At 41.0% G+C, this 21,702-nt stretch overlaps 1 protein-coding gene across 2 annotated transcripts; it reads left to right on the plus strand.

The window, feature by feature from the left end:
* The first annotated feature begins 705 nt into the window (after window positions 1–705).
* On the plus strand, window positions 706–19,783 carry LOC146609112 (low affinity immunoglobulin epsilon Fc receptor-like). 2 transcript variants are annotated; one of them, XM_085346522.1, is made up of 8 exons: window positions 8,254–8,398; window positions 8,517–8,627; window positions 11,303–11,368; window positions 15,062–15,151; window positions 15,237–15,299; window positions 18,213–18,352; window positions 18,829–18,935; window positions 19,663–19,783. In XM_085346522.1, exons 1-8 carry the CDS (start codon window positions 8,254–8,256, stop codon window positions 19,781–19,783), a joined length of 843 nt encoding a protein of 280 aa, XP_085202648.1. The 2 variants fall into 2 exon arrangements, with proteins under 2 accessions (XP_085202649.1, XP_085202648.1); XM_085346523.1 differs by lacking the exons at window positions 8,254–8,398; window positions 8,517–8,627; window positions 11,303–11,368 and adding exons at window positions 706–829; window positions 1,840–2,001.
* The last annotated feature ends 1,919 nt before the right edge of the window (window positions 19,784–21,702 follow it).

The following is a 21,702-nucleotide window of genomic DNA, read 5'->3' on the forward strand; positions in this document are numbered from 1 at the left end:
ATTTTGATACCAGGGATTCGCCCCCTGCTGGCCAATGAAAGAAACGCAGGCACTTCCACTTTGGCTTCACTTTTCAATCACAGAAAATAGATCCATGTTTTACACAGTTGATTCATATTTCTGTTTTCCTCAAAGTATTGACAGCAGTGCAGTGAAAGCATGCAGTTTGTTCCGCATGTCGTCTTCAGGAAAGATCACAGAGGGAGCAAAATAGCAACAAATACAACTCATAACACGTGAAATAACAACGTCTGGCCTGATGGTGACAGTACTAGAAACACGAGGATCACAGCAGCATCATGATGGACCGACTGAGAGATGATCTAATATGAAGTAACACATCTAATCTTGGACAGTTTAACAGTTTGTTTCTTTAAAGTGCAGCAGAAATAAATCTGTAAGTGACAAAGTGACTTTTCCTTTAATCTGAGCTGTGAACGTGTTTGTGAAAAATGAAGTTCTTCTTGTTCCAATGCTTTAATATTTGATGTCAGTGACTTTACAAATATAAAAACTGAACTGCGTTCTGCACGGAGGAGTTTGTGGTTTGTCTTTCTTTGCCACTTCCTTGAAGCTTCTTCCTGTACAAAAGCAGGAAGAAGGCTGGCCAGAGTGACAGCAGTGTGCGGACAGGATGTCACTGTAGTACTGCACACCTGTTAGAGTACAGCTTAAACTCCTGCTCAGCGTCTCCATCCTCTCACGATGTCCTCAGATATTTATGCTGAACCAGATCTATCAAAGAAGGTGAGATACAGCAGAAAGGAGGACGGAGCAGAGTGGGAGCAGAGGGAGGTGGATATCTACGAGAGTGCAGATGCAGGAGGAGGTGAGTGAACCGTAATAACATTTCATTTCTGGTTTGTTACAGTTAAGTTTTCACAAACTGCCATCAAACGTCAAACTTTTTACCTGACTCGCTGTTTCCTGTGATGTACGATTATTTCCTCTTACTGACTTTGAAACAGACGCTCTGCACAGAAAACAGATTTGGACACTTTATAGGGACCAAGGAGGCTCTTTTACTCCCTGACTTGTATATTTAAATGTGCTATTGTTACATTTTCATTTGTAAAAATAAACAGTGAATCGTGGATAACAGCCCAGATTCAAAGATATCCTGAAGTACACGCTGCTTTACGAACGCGTGAGCAGTGCAGAGAGGAAGGCTGTGGGCGAGCGTTTGGATGCTGTTTCTAACCCAGTTACACAAATATCATCTACCTGGTCCTTTAAAGGGAAGCTGCAATATCAGGAAATACATCAGTTCTAAAGCACACGTGTGTCAAATTTTTACCATGAAAATGAGAGAAAAATGCATTTAAAGATATGAGAACATTTCTGAATGTGTGTCGTAGATGAACACATCAGTCTCATGGTATGTTAAAGACATATTTAACTAATATATGATCTCATCCATAACCCCGTTCTGTTGCTGTAGTCACGTAAAGCGTTTGGACACTTGAGGGTTAAACACAATGCGGATGTCATATTTTGGTGTCTGACTCTTGTGGAGATGAGCTCATGAAACCACAGGTCTATTAAAGACAGAGAGACAGGAAATAACAAACAGCTCTACCACCTGAGCCAGAGCCAGGTGGTAGAGCTGATCAGCTGATAGGAAGGTTGGTGGTTCGATCCCCTCCAGTCTACATGCCAAATATCCTTGGGCAAGATACTAACCCCAAGTTACCCTCCGATGTGTTCATCGGAGTGTGAATGTAGTTTAGTTCGCACTTGTGTTTAGAAGTGCTTGTATGAGTGGGTGTGAATGGGTGAATGAGGCATGTTGTATCAGCGCTGTGAGTACTCCGGGAGAGTAGAAGAGTGTTGTATAAGAATCGGTCCATTTACCAAACCAACATCCACACTGCTTTCTAACAGGACCACAGACTCAGAATCCTCCTTCAGTCCTGAAGGGCTCTTTCAGATGTGCTACACTGGGTCTAAGAGTGCTGTGCCTCCTGATGTTAGCTGGGATCATCATCCTGTCCATATGCTGTAAGATAAGATACAACCTCTGAACTTCTCCTGCAAATGAATGTATGACTGATACTGAATCCCAGCAGCCAACAAACATGCAGCTTCACAACCAGAACGTGTCCTTCTGCCACAGCAAATACAGGAAGTACCTGATCACATGGAAACACCTTTGATATGAGGAAGTGTTGAAGCCTCAGAGCAGCTTTGACTGAATGTAAAAAGACATATTTTCAGTGAGAACAGGCACATGTCACATGAGTCAGCATCTATTCTTTCAAAGCATGTAGATAACATCTCTGACTACAGGTGTAGAAATGCTGTTTGACTCTTCACCTTCTTCCTCCACACTGAAGCACAATTATTCTGAATCTTGTCAGTGGTTTTTGTTCACAGTTGATACGTATTTAGCTCATCAGATTTCCTGTAGTTCTAACACCTCCACCCACAGGACATGTTAAAGAACAATGGCTGCAAGTTTCTGACTCTTATTGATATTTGACAAAGCAGAGGAAGAAGATTATTTCTGTTCAACGTTTCACTCATTTTATTTTATTTTATTTTATTTTGGTTTCACTGAAATATTTCAGTTGGTTGGAGTAACAGTCAGTTACAGGAAGAAGTGAAGAAGCTGAAGGAGAAGATAGAAGGTAATAAAGTTTGAATAACTGATAGAAAACATCAGTGTTACACAGTGATAACCTGATTGTGTCTTTGTTTTGAATCCTAAATGTTTGATGCTGTGTAACAGTTTCTCTGTATAAATGTAAGTTTCAGTTCATTATGAATAAGAGAGAAAACCTGAGTTTAAATGAAGCATTTACAGGGAAAATGACAGGAACCAAAGATTAATGTGATACAACAGGACACAAAGTCTGACTTTAAAACATGTGTTTGACTTTAAGAGAAGTGTCCTGATCGATGGACGAGATTTGGAAGCAGCTGTTACTTTAAATCCACTGAGAGTAAAACTTGGCCTGACAGCAGGAGAGCCTGTCAGGATAAAGGAGCTGATCTGGTGATGATAAACAGCAAAAAGGAACAGGTGGGTGTGTTTGTTCATGTCTGTGTGATCTTTGATGGAGCTGACAGTGAGTTACAAAGTTCTTCATACTGTGAATTAAAGCCACACATTGATGATAAGTATACATGTGCAAACATACAGACACATAAACAAAGCAGCACATTCATTCCATCAGAAACACAACAGTTAGAAACTATGGAGGAAAATAAAGGGGAAAAGATTGAGGGAGAGCTAACCTGTAAAAATGAGTTTCAGCCGTTAACAGTCAGCTGACCTGATAGTCTGAGGAAGGCTGTTCCACAGTTTGGCTGCAACAAGCTCAAAAGCACGATGGCCTCTGGTGTTCAAATCAGAGCGAGGGACAGTTGGGAGACGCTGATTAGATGATCAGAGAGGCCGGCTGCAGTGATAAGGTCCAAGAAGCTCTGCTATATAAGCAGGGGCCTGTTCATGCACAGCTTTATATGTTCATAACAGGATTTAAAAGAGGATTCTGAAGTTCACTGTAAGCCAGTGAAGAGAAGCAAGAATAGGTGAGATATGAGACTGCAGGCCAGGTTTTGTTTGCAGCCTTGCTGCTGAGTTCTGCACTAACTGCAGACCAACTATGGAGGACTGAGAAATGCAGGTGAAAAGTGAATTACAATAATCAGGCAGGAGAAAGTATGAACTCAAAGTTCCAGATGATTGAATCACAGTAAAGATTTGATCTTTGCAATATTTCTGAGCTAAAGGAAACAAGACTGGCTGACCTTTGACATGTGAGGCTCAAAATGCAGCTGTTGGTTCAAAATGATCTTTAACAGGTGATTGGATGTTACTGGTGAGGGGGACGATGTACTGACTGACCTCCTCAGAGGAACTGAGCCAAACAGCACAACTTCAGTTTGAGATGAAGGAAGTTTAAATCCATGAAATGATGACAGAGAAGCATTCACTGAGGCAGGAGAGGCTCGACAGAAAAGCATTAGTGTGTGTGTCATCTGCACAGCAGTGCTAGGAGATCCCATTAAAACCATTAAGCAGATGTCACAGGGGCAGCATTTATAAAGAGAACAGAACTGGTCCAAGGACTGAGGCATGTGGGACTCAGATGAGGACACACATTGATTAATATGAAGTATCTGTTTGATAAGTATGAAGAAAACCATGTGAGAGCAGCACCAGTGATGCCAGTTTGTAGTGTGTTAATAAGAGGAGCACCATCAACAGTATGAAGGCTGCAGAGAAGTCAAGCAGGACTCAAATGGAGTCTTTATCCCAGCGCAGAAGAATCTGGTTAGTAACTTTCATGAAAGCTGTTTCAGTGCTGTGGTTTGTCTGGAACCAGGTTGGAATTGATCAAAGATCTGAAGGAGCTGATGAGCAACTTGATTTAAAACAGTGGGATGTAAGGAGGGTTGATCCCACTCACAAAGACTCTGGCTGTTTGAAAGTCAGCTGAAATGAAAGGGACTGGTTTCTAATAGAGAGAAGTCAGGGGGAGATGGCAGCAGGAAGGAGTTTGAACTCCAACAACAGAACTGGAGGAGAGACTTGGGGCGGTTGAAGAGGTACAGACTTGAACTCTGACCTGATACTGTTGATGTTGCCAGTGAAGAAATCGAAAAATGTCCACAGTCATTAGAAGACATGGGAGTGACAGCAGTTTGTCTCTGGGAAGACAACACTGACTGTAAGCCTGTCAAAGATGATACATCTGTGATTGGATAGTAGGTCAGACATGTGGAAGGTCAGCGTTATGTGTGGGGCCGACAACATGATGCACTACATGAAATGATGCTGCAGTGTTCATCAATTGTGTGGCAGTGTTGTTAGAGGGATCATCAATAAGTAAATTAGACTCATCTACTAAAATGACTTTATGAACAATAACAGATGAGAGAAGATTAGAGAATCCATTCAGGAAATGATTGCAGGATTTGGGAGGTGGATCGATTACAATACAGCAAACTGGAGATTCACATTGAATTATGAAGGAGAGGAATTCAAAGCAGTTAAAGAACCAGGATTAAATGGGAACCAGTTCAGATGATCCTTAGAAACCAAGTCAACACAAAACATTGAAATAACAGAAATGTTATAAAATGAGAGAAATCCTCATAATCCAGATTATTTTTCTGATTCAATCCAACTGAATCAAATGATTTGTTAACACTGATTCCACTGCAACACTGACTGAGCTACAGGAGGAGCTGATATTCATCGATTCTTTGGCTCTTTCTGATTTCTGCACAATGGAAGAAAAGTTTCATCACAGTTATTCTTCCTTCAGACATGTTCACAAGATGATGTCACTACAACAGAAGTGCTGAATTATGACTGGAGACAATATTTGTGTCTCTTCTCAAACAGGAATTTCTCAGTAAATTTGGAGGATACTATTGGATTGGTCTGAGATCCAACCAGACATCAGGAGGATATAAATGGGAATGGGTGGACGGATCAGCGCTGACAGAAACGTGAGACATTAGTTTGTTTCTATTCCAGAGTTATTATTTAGAAGTGAAACACTGATGTTTTGGAAGATAGATCAGCAATACATGAGCTGAGCTATTTTCCAACAGCCCCACAAACTGAATGTAAAGAAAAGCAGAAATCCTCCTTTGAATGAACAGCTGTGCTTGAACTCTCTTCATCTGCAGTCTGTGATGACGTTCAGTTACAACAAGTCAGTTTGAAGGAATCAGGATTGAAACATGTTCAAAGCAGCGACCGACACATTTCACTTTGTTCAATTTGTCTTCATGTTTTTGTGCTGTAATGTTTCTTTTCTCACAGAACAAAAAGTGTTTCAGAGAATTCCTGTCTCTTCTTCTTTGGTGTTTGTAAAACTTCAGAACATATGAAGGAAGAAGCTTCAGTAAATATGACCTGATAGACACACATTTCAAAGTGATGTCTGTAAACAGCTGACAAAACAGTTTCAAACAGCAGAAAGTCAGCTCTGACTTCTTTTTATTCTCCATTTTTACAGCAGGAAGATTTCATATTCATCAAAGCTTGAAAGCTGTTTTAGTGTGCATGATGATTCTCAGAGAAAAGTCTAAAGGAGGGAAAGTGGGCGAGAAACCTGGGAAAGAAATACAGCAAATATTGGAAATATTCCAAAAGAGACGCATATTTATATGAATGTGACAATAGTTATGAGTTTAGTCCAGTTTCTTATCAGATTTGATCTCTCTGACAGGTTCTGGGCAGAAGGACCAAAAGAGCCATGGTCAGATCACAATGTAGTTTACTGTATTTATGACGGGAAATGCCATCGTCACGATTCTTCTGAATCAAAGCCCTTCATCTGTGAGAAATGAGTTTGGTGCTTTGATGTAAATGTTTGAATAATCCAACCAAAGACACCTCACTATGAAATGTCCTGCATGAGCCTCAGACTCAGCTTACAGTCTTTACTTGTTCATTCTGCATCATATATTGATTACATATATTGTCCCTCTGTGCTCTGTGCTGTACAGTAAGGTTGGAAGTCATCCACACAAAACCTTGAAGTACTTCATTACTCTGTAGTTCCAGCAAATTGTTCTAATAAAAGTCAAAGTGCAGCTTGTCTTTACTTTGCTTTACTTGGTTTATTCATCAGCCTGTTGGTCCTAAAACTTCAGTAAACGTCTTCTTCAGTTTCTCTCAAACAGCTGAAAGTTGCTGCTTCTTACTTTTAGCTACAAATCAGGAACCAAGAGACTGAAACCAGCACAAATTCAGTTTGTCAAACTTACAACGTGTGAATAAGTGAAGATGAATCCGTTTAAAACAACTTTCCTTCTTCTTCTTCACTTACATCAAAACACAACTTTACCTTCCTGCTTAGTTTGCAGCGAGCTGCCTGCACAGCGTTAACACACTGAAGGTCAAAGTTCATTTCAGCATGGCAGAAAGGAAAAGTCCAGAAACAACAACCCTCACAGTGGACACGGTTAAAGTCTGTTGATGACTCTGAACATTACTCGGGTCTTTTTGTAATGTGGGCCTTAGTCGTCTTCATGAATCAGACAGTTTCAGAGCCAGTTTCCATGTGACACACTTCCTGCTTTGGACCCTTTACCTGCAGCCTGTATGTGTCCACATGTGATTGGTGCAAAGCTTTTAACTAATGACCACAGACCCTGGTTGTGTTTCGCTTCAGATGATTTTCAGCATTTCATTGAATTCTAACTGCATCAAAGACATTTCAGCGTTTCAATTCATCAAAATGACTTCAGATCTTGTTGCATGCTGTGAGTTTCTCTGCTGGTAAACTCGAAATAACTGAAGTTCACACTGACGCCATATTTCCTGCATCAGAAACATTCGCTCATTACTAACAATATATATTGTGTGATGACAGCAGCTTCTGAGAAAGCTATTTTTAAGTTGCTGCTGCTAAGTTCAAGCTCAGTGTCTGTGCATTATGACAAACATTTCAAATACATTTGTGTCTTTGCTTGTATTGGTGTACAAGTATCTATGTATTAATGCATGTAATGGAAAAGTTTTCCAAATAAATGGAGAAAAGTATTTAAGCTGTCTGTGTTTGTGCTTTATTCTGCTGTTCGTTTCTGACTCGTTCACATTTGTAATTAATCACAACGGCATCAATGAAATCTCAGTAATTAAACTGATAAATCTGAACTTCAGGTCTTGTTGAAATCTGTTTGTTTGTCTGTTTCCAACTGGAGACGGTGACAGTGACAGAGCGAACCTCTGCAACGCCGTGACGCCCCGTTAGCTTCTCTGCAGGTCAGAATCAAAACCACTCAGCAGTTCACACTGACGTCATATTTCCTGTGTCACAAACTCTTCTTCTCTCTTCTCATTCTGTGGACTTACAACATGTAGAAACTCATGAAAGCAGCATCTAACAAAGGCATTGATGTGCATGTTGCTGCTGCTGAGTTCAGCCTCAGTGTCTCTGAGATATTCAGACAGGAAATGTTCAGAATGTTCTGGAGGTGTTTTAATGACTTTTTGAAGTCTTTGTTGTGTTCGTGGTTTGTTCTGCTGTTTCTGACTCGTTCACATTTGTCATCAATTAAAACTGCATCAGTCAAAGTTTTGCATTTGAAGTGAACTGAACTTCAGATCTTGTTGGATGCTGTTAGTGCTCATAAATAACTCAGCATTTCACACATCATGACGTGACAGGAAAACTGTGGCTCTCTTCTGGTTTGACTTCCTGGATATTTTCAGTTCAAAGCTGCCTGACTCAAAGAAACAGGCAGACAGTGACGGACGGTCAAATATCTTCTTAGCTTAAGATGTCGACACAAACTCAAGGTGTCCATGACTCCAGGGTGAAATACAGCAGAGGGACCCATGAGGATGGAGGAGGAAGAGAGCAAATCGAGGTGGAGATGTTAGACGATGGAGAGCAGAACCCTGCTGGTGGATTACAAGAAGCTGGTAAGTAGGAACGAACTAAAAATACAAACTACAGATAATAAAAGGGAGGAAGAAGGAGCAGCTCCAGAGCCCCTCATTAGTGCTCCATGAATGGACTCTTTGTGTATTTTCTCTGTAGATGAACACACCCAGAGAAAGCTTCCAGCTGTGGACAGCAGCTGTTTCAGAGCGTTTGAAGTGACCCTGGGAGTGCTGTATCTGCTGATTCTGGCTGGAATCTTAACACGCTGTGAGCAACTTTATTTATCATGTTAGATTTGTGATTTTTTAACATTTTAAGGGAAATTATTTGATGTTGTTGACCTGATTCTGTTCACTTCCTGTTCTCTCTTCATGTTACAGTTAGAAACAGTCACTCTGCAGAGTTTTCTTATATATGTTACACTACTGCTGAAATATGTTCACTACCTACAGGCTGGTTACAAATGTGCTGGGGCCCAGCTAACTGATGAGATCTACACTAAAGTAAATTAACTTAATACAAGGCTGTCGAGGCTATCGAGGCTATCGTGGCTCAAGAGTTGGGAGTTTGCCTTGTAATCGGAAGGTTGCCAGTTCGAGCCCCGGCTTGGACAGTCTTGGTCGTCGTGTCCTTGGGCATGACACTTCCCTCTGGTGGTCAGAGGGCCCGGTGGCGCCAGTGTCCGGCAGCCTCGCCTCTGTCAGTGCGCCCCAGGGTGGCTGTGGCTACAACGTAGCTGCTGTCACTAGTGTGTGAATGGGTGGATGACTGGATGTGTGAAGTGCTTTGGGGTCCTTAGGGACTAGTAAAGCGCTATACAAAAACAGGCCATTTACCATAAGCCTTTAATGTTAGTAGGGATGGGAATTGTTTAGGCTTTATCCAATACCAGTACCAAACCGGTGCTTAAAGAATGGAGAACACACACTTTGTCCAAAAACCTCTCATGTTCAGCTGTTTTTTGTATAAAGATAACAATGTTAGCCTTTTCTGCAGCTATGGGGCATATATGGTATCACTCTTGGCTGGAAGCTTAAACAATGGAAAAAACACAAACTTTTTCTAAAAACCTCTCATGTTTAACTGTTTTCCACTTTTTCTTTGGTCATTTTAGCCTTTTTGGCCAGGGTGAAGGGAGTATCTGCCATCAAACAAGAAGACAGCCGCATGTAGCTATGATGATGTTTGCTAGTTCACCTTACATGCATTAATGTAATAACGTGGTTAGCCTACTCAATGTAAATTACACACGAACAGCATTAAGCTACTCACGCAGAGAAGAACGGCTGCTGCTGCATCATCATCCTCATCATTTCTGCTACACTGGCAGGGCTAGGGGCCAGGACTCTCCTCTTCGGGTTTTTGGGGGATGTTGCTAACTCTGGGTCCGATAACAGGCACCACACCCGCAGTAGATGTGCACGGTGTGAGCTCTCGCAGCAAGCTACCAAATACGGCGCATTTCTCCGGATACCGGTACCCATCCCTAAACATTAGTGGCTAACCACCAGCAGCTAAAGCTGACGACACACTGGAAAGGATTCACTCGTCACGTATCACTTTGAAGATCACAGCTGGCTCCAGTTTTATGTAACCTAATGTATTTAATACTAAATCATATGTCAGGCTTGATGTGCTCTCATAGGTAGTCGCTTCGATCTCTGTCTCTGCCTGGAAGTAGAGAAACATTACTCTTCAGTTCCCATCGTGCTGATTTTGAACATTATGGAATTTAAGTCATGTACTAACAGAGACTTGGAGGAGAGACACCTAATATTTAATAATCCACATTTCACTGTTTTACTCTTTGGTTCATATGTGGATACTGTATTGTTCTTTCTTTGTGATTTTTTATGTTTTAGTCATTTTTTGCTGGTCCTTAGTTTGGTTTTTTTGTCTGTTTGGGAGTTGACACAGTCTCTTTGGAGATGTTTTTTTTTTTGGGGGGGGGGGGGGGGGTGTGTAACAGGAGGAGGGAAGCTGCAGAGAGGCGTGTAAGACTGCAACTCTGCTTCCTGGTCCCAAATCTGGATAGCCATGGTCTGGGGCATTTACTAAATTTGTCTATATTTTTAGAAATGAGAGCTGCTCCATCCAAAGTGGAGGAGTGGGAACAAGACCAGGTTTCCTTCAGAAGGTTTGCCAATTATCTATGAAGCCCACATTGTTTTTTGGACACCACTCAGACAGCCAGCAATTTAAGGAGAACATGCGGCTAAACATGTCACTCCTGGTCTGATTGGGGAGGGGACCAGAGAAAACTACAGAGTCCCACATTGTTTTGGCAAAGTTGCACACCGATTCAATATTGATTTTAGTGACCTCCGATTGGCGTAACCGGGTGTCATTACTGCCGACGTGAATTACAATTTTACTGAATTCATGTTTACCCTTCCCCAGCAGTTTTACATTCCTCAATGTCGACCTCTGCAAAGACTTTTGCAGCTGATCAAACACACACATCCACACATGTGCAATAAGACTAAGTGCAATACTCTTCTCTGACAAAGTTGTATTTTTACTCAGTTGTATAAAGCATTTGCATTATATTTTTATCCTATTGTATATTTTATTCTATTTTACTCTATTCTTTACAGTTGGGTACAGTACATTATTCGTATTATATTCTAAGTTTTGCTATATAACTTTTGCACTGTCCGCTTCCTGCTGTGAGAAAACAAAAAAAAAAAGGTTATCTTATCTTATATCAACAAAGCAGACAGGCAGCAGCATCTGCTGCAGACTGATACAGGTGCAGTCACACTACGTTAGACAGTGGCCTGGTCTGTCATTATGTCAACTAGTTAGTTCACTTGGTGTATTAAACAGCTAGCTAACAAGTTCATGTTAGTTCCATTCATCTAAAGTGAGAATAAAAAAGTCCATCTGGGAAAGTGCAATGATTTTAAATTAATTTCCTGTTTTGTTGCATTTCTAACCAGATATTTTAGTGAGTTTGGAAAAAGAGCAGCTGCAGAAAGAAGTGAAGCTGAAGGACAAGATGGAAGGTAAGAAACTATTAAGAAGTATTAAAGTTGGAGATGACTGTATTTGAGAGTGGGCTAATTTTATGTTTTAAATCAGATTCTTGTGTAAAGATAATCTGATAAAAAGAAACAAAACAAGTTGCAGCTGCTGACCTCCCAAACTAACATAATCAGGAGAAAACTGTTCAAAGTCAAAGGCAGCTCAGCCCTACAAACTATCAGGTTATGTTGTCCACGGTGTGGTGGAAGCTTCAGGACCCAAATGCAGAACATGGTGGACAAATGTTAAACATAAAGTGTGTTTATTCCAGGAAAGTACAGATGGTCCGGAAAAGAGAAACAAAAATCCATGAGGTACAAGAAAAACAGACAAAAAGAGTAGGAACAGCACAGCTAGTGAGACGACTGGACAAAGGGCGAGGGAAACAATGGGAATGAATACTAGTGATAGGAATTCTCTTTTTAGAGAACTGGCTCTTTCGGCTCCCAACCCTCTCTTTAGGTTGTTTTGTTGGTTTAATTAATTAATTATTAACAACAATGTAAAATTATGCACAAAATGAATTACTAATATAAAAAATATGTTTTATTTATGTATGTTTATTATAGGCAGCTCAGTCTATAATTATAAAATACAAAAACCAACTATTTACAATTCCAGTTTTATTAACGATTTAAGTTTTCAGCTTTTACCTTTTAAACTAATTGAAAGTGAAACGACAACAAAAACCCCACAACACAACAAAATATAAATTAACATGCAAAACAAAAAGAAGATGCACGTTCTCTGTCATATAGGCCCGGGATGATTTTTTGGGAGAGTGTTTTCCTGCTTGGAATTGCATACATAGGATTCAGTGCATGAGTAAACTTTCTGAAAGTGCAATCATTTTTGCCAGCTCTTTATCAATTGAGTTCTGTCTTGCTGGGGTCACAGACTTCTGCAAAAACTGTTTAACAGAGCTCTGCGTTGGTTTAGGCGGTGGACAGTTCTCAGGTGCCTGTGCAGGTTGTTTGTGGAGCCGGCTCTATATGATATCCTTTTCTTGCAGACTCTACACTCTGCCTTTTGTTGCGAAATCAGTTTCACCCGGTTCTTTTTATTCCTCGGGCATCCAGAGACGGCACCAGAACTCAGTAGTCATTTCACAAAACCTTTATTCATCTTCATTTAAGCATGCATCTTCTAGAAGGGAAGACGTGCAAGGCCGGTGTCCCTCTGCAGATCTTCACTCCTTTGTCTGTTACAGCCAGCTTTATAGAAGTGACCCCATCATAAAACCCCCACGGTGTGCTGCAAACTCTGTGTCTGTGTGTATGCACGAGCACGTGAGTGCCTGTGTGTGCGCATACCCGTGTGTACATGAGTGAGTGTGCATGTAGGTGTGGGTGTGTCGTAACAGTCAAAGCACTTTGTGTCTGTGTGTCTGTATACGTGACGTCCTGGGGGTCATAAAAGTAATCTCACCCAAGCTACACCAAATTCCTCTACACAACATAGAAAACACAGTTAACATATTACAAACACTGAGACTCCCACTCTGCATCCACTGGGCCAGTGGCCTCTTGTTGTCTTACATTGACAGATAAGGTGGAGAGTCTCCTGCAAACCTACTTCTAAGTTTAGAACAATTATGAGTTTTATTAAAGGTACAAACATCAGCATCAGCAACCCCCAACTGTAGCTTCCTGACTCCTTCTATGGCAGGCAGACCCCAGTGTCCATAAATTCCTTTCCTTCTAAACAATTACACTCTCAGCCTACAGCTAAGCCAAACTGAAACACAGACCAATCCTTCCTTATTCCTCTGATCTAAACAAATTTAACACATCATATTATAATAATTATTTTCTTGCACTCACACTTTGTACTGTCAATGAAATATAAATGGTTCCAGATTGTGCTTCTTTTCTTGATGTCACTCATTTTCATTACTACACCTTTCTATTGTGGTGATGTTGTCTATTGTTGTTGTCCCTGGCTCTCTCTCTCTCTCTCTCCCTCCTGCTCTGTTCCTGTGCTGCTGCGAGTGTAACTACCGCCCCTCCCTCCTCTGCTCAGCGCAAACACAAGGCTCGCATGTGGAGTGAAGCAAAAAAGAGATGAAACAGGAGGGGAACACAGCTGAACCTAATCACAGAAAAACAGACAAAGAAAGTAAACTAAATACCAAACACAGCAGACACAGGTTAAACAAAGGTTAAAGAGAAAGTAATCAAACAAAGGCAAAATCAGGGACTGTAGGGCCAAACATCGCTAATCGAAGATCAAGAAGATGAGTGACAGGTGCTCTGACCTGTGCAAAGTGTCCATTAATCTTTTGCTTGAAATTAAAAATTTAACCTTTATTGTTCTAATTTCAACAACATCGATCCAACATTTGCCTCAAGCTCAAGTTTCCATATTCCAATTTCTGAAGATGACACCAAAAGGATCTCACACGACCTGATTCACACTGATACACGGTCAAAACACTGTTTGCCTCTGTCCCATCTCATCACACCTGAGCACCACTGAACCTGGATTAAAAGGTTATGGCGACAGTGGCAAGTAGGGTTACTACTCCCTCTTGTGCTGAGAAATTGCAATAGCACCAAAAACATAAAATGGCTCCAACACTGACAGAAACTTTACACAAAAGGGCAGAACACTGAAAATATAACATGCAAAAGTAGCATATGAATATAAAGCCAAAGAGTTAAAGTTACATGAAAATAATAGAAAGGCCAAAAAAAAATCTAAATCACATATAACAGACCCAGGACCATAACACAACCTGCTTCAAACTCATCAGGAAACACAGAGTGAGAGCTGCACAGGTGTGGCAGGTTGGAACAAGGAAAAGCTGAATGAGTCGTCTGCAGACGGCGGCCATCTTGGCTCTTTATGTAATCATAAAGCAGCATGTTGGTGCACCAATCACAGCAGAGTACCTGCACATGCCCGTTATCATCCTCTCATTCAGTCACAGCTGAGGCGCAGCATGCAGAGCTTTGCATGAAGGACAGAAAAACACAGCAGTTACACAAAATGACACAAATATGATGACAGTCATAACAACAGGTCAAAGTTCAGTCTGTTACTGTATCATAGACACTGATGCTGTGTGTGCTATATGAGATGCTGCAGGCAGTCAGTGTGAGTCTTCAGCAGTCTGAGCTACAAAGATGGGATCTTGGCTGCAAATGAATGTATGACTGATACTGAATCCCAGCAGCCAACAAACATGCAGCTTCACAACCAGAACGTGTCCTTCTGCCACAGCAAATACAGGAAGTACCTGATCACATGGAAACACCTTTGATATGAGGAAGTGTTGAAGCCTCAGAGCAGCTTTGACTGAATGTAAAAAGACATATTTTCAGTGAGAACAGGCACATGTCACATGAGTCCGAATCTATTCTTTCAAAGCATGTAGATAACATCTCTGACTACAGGTGTAGAAATGCTGTTTGACTCTTCACCTTCTTCCTCCACACTGAAGCACAATTATTCTGAATCTTGTCAGTGGTTTTTGTTCACAGTTGATACGTATTTAGCTCATCAGATTTCCTGTAGTTCTAACACCTCCACCCACAGGACATGTTAAAGAGCAATGGCTGCAAGTTTCTGACTCTTATTGATATTTGACAAAGCAGAGGAAGAAGATTATTTCTGTTCAACGTTTCACTCATTTTATTTTATTTTATTTTGATTTCACTGAAATATTTCAGATGCTTTGAACAAGAGTGAATTCAACAAACTTCAAATCAAACACAATAAACTGAACCACAGTTACAACGAGCTACAGACTGAACATCAAGGTAAGAAAGTATTTAAAATTAACAAGAAAATACTAATGTCAGATAAAATTTATATTTACATTTTTTAACATGTTTTTTTCTACAGAAACAAAACGACTCAACAGTCAGTTACAGGAAGAAGTGAAGAAGCTGAAGGAGAAGATAGAAGGTAATAAAGTTTGAACTAGAAAGCGAAAATTTCTGAAGAAATTTTAAGTGTGCCTATGCCGCCGCTAATCAGTATAGTTTGCCATTCAAACGGCTACAGAGAGCAAAACTCAGCAGAGCAGCCATTCTCCACCATGAACTATGGTAAAACCAAACACCGCTCGCGCCTCACAGATGACAGCTTACGGTTTTGTGTAAAGATGAGGTGACTTCGTACAGCCCCAATTTGTAGACGCTGTGCACAGAGGTTCATAAGCAGACCCGACAATGTTTGCATGAACACACTTTGAAGCATTACGTTATGTACCACTTTTCACACATAGTTGCTGTACCCACACAGCCGGCTGTAGCTTTTCATCTCATAGCCCGACACATACACAAAAAAAAAAAAAAAAAAAAAAGCAGAGAGAGCACAGACTTTACACCTGAGAGGCGTGGTCTGCAGATGCCGCTGAGGTGGGTCCACCTCCCCTGCAGCGGCACTGCAGACCACGCCCTGCCACACACATCAAACACGTAAAATAAATATTTATGCACTTTTCATTCACTCTTTGTTTTTTGTTATTTTTACACAGTGTTCTGAATGATTAACAATGGTCTACAGCCAATCTTGTGTATTATTATACAAACTTTGGTTGTAAGATTCAGATAACTATTTAATAAAAGCTAAATATTTTATATGAGAGTAAGAAAGAAAAGTATATCTTTGTCTCATACTCTCATCAGACAATACATGAACCTCTCAATAAACAAAATATATGCTCGGCTTAAATGACAAACCGCTATTTTACACAGTGGAACACTTATTTTTAAACAAAACCAATGCAGTTCGCCACTGACAGTGCTTACCTTTGCACATCACAGTAAACACTGAACCAAGATGGCGCCCACGCGAACGAGAAATCTGAACTACGGTGTCCTTGCAGAGGACAAATGGTCAAAATTGCTAAAATTTACAACATATATGCAGCTCAACAGCGACACCTTGTGACTTATTCCAGTCACTACCTTACATATACATAACGTCTTACCTGACATTCAGTTCACCGGACACTCATACTGAATCACCAGCCCATATAAATGAAAAATAAGTCCAGCAGCCAACCAAGAGTCATCACGAAAGACTAGGGGTGACACGACAGCGTGAGCGGGCCTGGGTGTCAGCCAGCCCAGCCTGGGTGTCAGCCAGCCCGACCTGGGTGGCAGCCAAGCCGCGCTAGCCAGCTAGCCGGCTAGCTGCCATGCGGCGGTGAAACGAGAGCGTGAGCCGGCCTGGGTATCAGTCAGCCCGGCCTAGGTGTCAGCCAACCCGCCCTAGCCAGCTAGCTGCCATGCGGCGCTAGCAGTAACATCGTGAGAGATATGGGACTTCTTGATAAAATATGGGACTTCTTGATAAAACGAGCAGATATTTGAAGTTTACACCCCTACATTCTCGCCTGAAAATAGGGGAGGCTGTCATAAAGTTCAAAATCAGTAACTTAGCGCGCACAGCTGTATAGAAACTCCGTCGTGCTAGCTAGCACGCAGTACAGTTATTGTAACTGTCAGCACAACGAAAATAAACTACACCTAAACTCGGTTTATATCTGACCCAAATAGAGTGCAGTTAATAACGTCTTACCTGAAATTCAGTTCACCAGCCGCCTGCTTCTCCTGCACTGGGTTTCCCTTATCCACGATTGAGCTCCGCGTTAGCCACCACCGGTCGATCGGTGTTTCTTTCCCCGCATACGAGGGGAAGAGACATATACCGGTGGCTAACGCGGAGCTAGCTAGCCACCGGTATATGAACAACTCAGTTATTTTTTCCACATCGACCAGCATCATCGGCCCATATAAACGAAAAATAAGTCCAGCTAAGACAAAGACTGTTTGCGGAGCGATCGGGGGTGAAAGGAGTTAGAGACGCCTCACTGAAAGCCAAGCCTGGGTGCTTTTGAGCGAAGCGGCGCTAGCTAGCCGGCTAGCAGCAACATCGTGAGAAATCTGTTGCTAATATGGGATATTTTGACAAAACGAGCAGATATTTGACGTTTACACACCTACATTCTCACCTGAAAATATCTTAAAAGTTTACTTTGTGACCTAGAAACACAAATAAGAGGAATATATTAAACCAAGTGGCAGCCGCCATTGTTTGACTGGTAGAGGCGTGCTTTGAATTGTGGGATATGCAGTTTTCCACCAAGCATACACCCTTGCCGTTACCGTAACTATTCAATGCTTCGTGCAACCTTAAGAATTCCAATGGTTCCTGAAAGCACCAACGCTGTGCGCGCCGTTCGTATTGTTGTCATTATAGTAATCCAAATACGGGGACATACCACTAGAGTGAGCCAACACACCACAAATTAAGTGAGTGAGCAAACACACCACAAAGTAAGTAAAGTTTCACTTTCGTTCGTTCCCATTCATTTGAATGGGCAAAAACTTGCATTAAAATATTCATATTTAAAAAACTATAGAAGTAATAAACACCAAAAGTCATAGCACACCATTCCTGATCCAGCCGCACAAGATGATATAACATATATGAAGCTTGTGTCAAAACTGTGGGATGAGTTACGCGCGGAAATTTCAGGCTGAAAAAGGAAAATAATAATAATAATAATAATAAGAATAATAAATCCGAGCAATAGTAATAAGTGTGCCTTTTGGCATAGGCACACTTAATAACTGATAGAAAACATCAGTGTTACACAGTGATAACCTGATTGTGTCTTTGTTTTGAATCCTAAATGTTTGATGCTGTGTAACAGTTTCTCTGTATAAATGTAAGTTTCAGTTCATTATGAATAAGAGAGAAAACCTGAGTTTAAATGAAGCATTTACAGGGAAAATGACAGGAACCAAAGATTAATGTGATACAACAGGACACAAAGTCTGTCTTTAAAACGTGTTTGACTTTAAGAGAAGTGTCCTGATCGATGGACGAGATTTGGAAGCAGCTGTTACTTTAAATCCACTGAGTGGAAAACTTGGTCTGAGAGCAGGAGAGCCTGTCAGGATAAAGGAGCTGATCTGGTGATGATAAACAGCAAAGAGGAACAGGTGGGTGTGTTTGTTCATGTCTGTGTGATCTTTGATGGAGCTGACAGTCATCTGTTACTTGTGTCTTTGACCTGCTGTCAGTCTGTGACCTGCTTCCTGTCTCCACTCTGATGGATTTCTTGGATTCTCCTTTTTTGTTGCAGACACATTCAAACGTAAAGTTTTTACACATTTGACAAACATTTAATTTACACAGAAATGTTATAAAATGAGAGAAATCCTCATAATCCAGATTATTTTTCTGATTCAATCCAACTGAATCAAATGATTTGTTAACACTGATTCCACTGCAACACTGACTGAGCTACAGGAGGAGCTGATATTCATCGATTCTTTGGCTCTTTCTGATTTCTGCACAATGGAAGAAAAGTTTCATCACAGTTATTCTTCCTTCAGACATGTTCACAAGATGATGTCACTACAACAGAAGTGCTGAATCATGACTGGAGACAATATTTGTGTCTCTTCTCAAACAGGAATTTGTCAGTAATTTCAGAGGACACTCTTGGATTGGTCTGAGATCCAACCAGACATCAGGAGGATATGAATGGGAATGGGTGGACGGATCAGCGCTGACACAAACGTGAGACATTAGTTTGTTTCTATTCCAGAGTTATTATTTAGAAGTGAAACATGGATGTTTTGGAAGATAGATCAGCAATACATGAGTTGAGCTATTTTCCAACAGCCCCACAAACTGAATGTAAAGAAAAGCAGAAATCCTCCTTTGAATGAACAGCTGTGCTTGAACTCTCTTCATCTGCAGTCTGTGATGACGTTCAGTTACAACAAGTCAGTTTGAAGGAATCAGGATTGAAACATGTTCAAAGCAGCGACCGACACATTTCACTTTGTTCAATTTGTCTTCATGTTTTTGTGCTGTAATGTTTCTTTTCTCACAGAACAAAAAGTGTTTCAGAGAATTCCTGTCTCTTCTTCTTTGGTGTTTGTAAAACTTCAGAACATATGAAGGAAGAAGCTTCAGTAAATATGACCTGATAGACACACATTTCAAAGTGATGTCTGTAAACAGCTGACAAACAGTTTCAAACAGCAGAAAGTCAGCTCTGACTTCTTTTTATTCTCCATTTTTACAGCAGGAAGATTTCATATTCATCAAAGCTTGAAAGCTGTTTTAGTGTGCATGATGATTCTCAGAGAAAAGTCTAAAGGAGGGAAAGTGGGCGAGAAACCTGGGAAAGAAATACAGCAAATATTGGAAATATTCCAAAAGAGACGCATATTTATATGAATGTGACAATAGTTATGAGTTTAGTCCAGTTTCATATCAGATTTGATCTCTCTGACAGGTTCTGGGCAGAAGGACATGAGAATCCCAGTTATGATCACTATGGAGTCTGCTGTGACGGTTATGGGAAATGGAGACGGTCATATTATTCTCATTCAAATACCTTCATCTGTGAGAAATGAGTTTGGTGCTTTGATGTAAATGTTTGAATAATCCAACCAAAGACACCTCACTATGAAATGTCCTGCATGAGCCTCAGACTCAGCTTACAGTCTTTACTTGTTCATTCTGCATCATATATTGATTACATATATTGTCCCTCTGTGCTCTGTGCTGTACAGTAAGGTTGGAAGTCATCCACACAAAACCTTGAAGTACTTCATTACTCTGTAGTTCCAGCAAATTGTTCTAATAAAAGTCAAAGTGCAGCTTGTCTTTACTTTGGTTTACTTGGTTTATTCATCAGTCTGTTGGTCCTAAAACTTCAGTAAATGTCTTCTTCAGTTTCTCTCAAACAGCTGAAAGTAGCTGCTTCTTTTTATAGTTAAAAAATAGGAACTTTAAAAGAGATTGAAATGCAGAAAAAGCATGTTCGGCAAATCTAAATTTAATTCTTTATTAAATTTAGATTTAACATTGCATTCAATATGGAAGTTGTTTTTCAATTTTCTTGTAAGATGGATATGGAAGCCAAATATTTCGCATGAGGTTTTTTGTCTTGATGACTTTGTATAGTTGTTGTTGTACTACAGCATTAGGTCAGACCACAAGTGTGTTGTTCTTTTACAATAAACAGCAACAATCAGAAAGTGTGTTTGGATTGACAACAACTGTGATGACACATTATAACCTGTTATTAAAGTTCTGCCCCTGCTTTGATCAAATGTGGGTTACTGCTGGTTAGTTAGTGTGACTTCATACAAACCTGTGTGTTACACCAGTGGAAGAAGCTTTTCCTTCATCAGTCTTCTTGTTTCTTACTATAGGGCTGAACAGCTACACTAACACTCTCTGGCTCTATGCTGCCCCCCTGTGGTCACAGTTGTAGTCAGTGTTGGTATGAAATGTTTGAAAGCTTCAGCACCACAGACAGCTGCAGGCAGCTCCACCCTCTCTGTACCATGTCTTTCTTAGATGTGAATAAGAAAATAAAAACAGTGGAAGAAAACTATAAAAGGTCTATTCAAATATGAAATAGACTCAGCGGTCTGCAGCATCAGAAGTGACACAAACAGGTGCTGAGATGAAGTGAACATAGAGCAGCATCATTATTTTTCAGACTAGTGGATTTTCAATAATACATACAAATATTTAGATGTTTATTTCACTACATGTTCACCACACACACACACACACACACACACACACACACACACACACACACACACACACATATACACATATATATACATTAGTGGTGCAGCGGATCACGGTTGATCCATAATCCGAACTGATCCCACTCCACGGTTCGGCACGCACGTGATCCAAAGATTTGAAAAAGAAGGAAAAAAACTTTGTGTATGATGTGCGTTGTCAGTCTGTCTGGACCCACACCAATTCACATACTAACAGATCGAGACCGAGGACGCTATAACCAAAGGTGAGCTCTGGCCCAGGGCTCACCTTTCCCTGGGCTTAAATCTCCTTAATTACTGACATGAGTCAGCTGTGTAAAAGGGAAAGGTGGCACCTCAGGCAGAAGAGGAAGTGTGACACGCCCACACAGGCACCTTCAGGAAGAGAGAGGCCCTGCTAGGGCCGTAACAAAAGATAATCGATTTAACTGTCCAGGGAGTGAACGCTGGAGAGCGGGATGGATGGAAGTGCCCGGCGGAGAATGGTGTGCATCAAACAACCTGGCACTTAACACCATCAAGACGAAGGAACTCATCCTGGACTTCAGGTGGAACAGAAGTGCCCCTGCCCCCCTGCATATCAACAGAGAATGTATCGTGTGAGTGGAGTCCTTCAAATTCCTTGGCGTCCACATCTCTGCAGACCTCTCCTGGGCAGCTAACACCAGGGCCCTAGTCAAGGAAGCCCAGCAGCGGCCACTCTTCCTAAGGGAGCTCAGGACGGAGCAACTAAACACCCCGTGTTT

The sequence above is a fragment of the Diplotaxodon limnothrissa genome, linkage group LG22, assembly GCF_057381915.1.
Source record: "Diplotaxodon limnothrissa isolate DT_005_m linkage group LG22, D_limnothrissa_male_GT1.1, whole genome shotgun sequence".
In the NCBI taxonomy this organism is placed as follows: Eukaryota; Metazoa; Chordata; class Actinopteri; order Cichliformes; family Cichlidae; genus Diplotaxodon; species Diplotaxodon limnothrissa.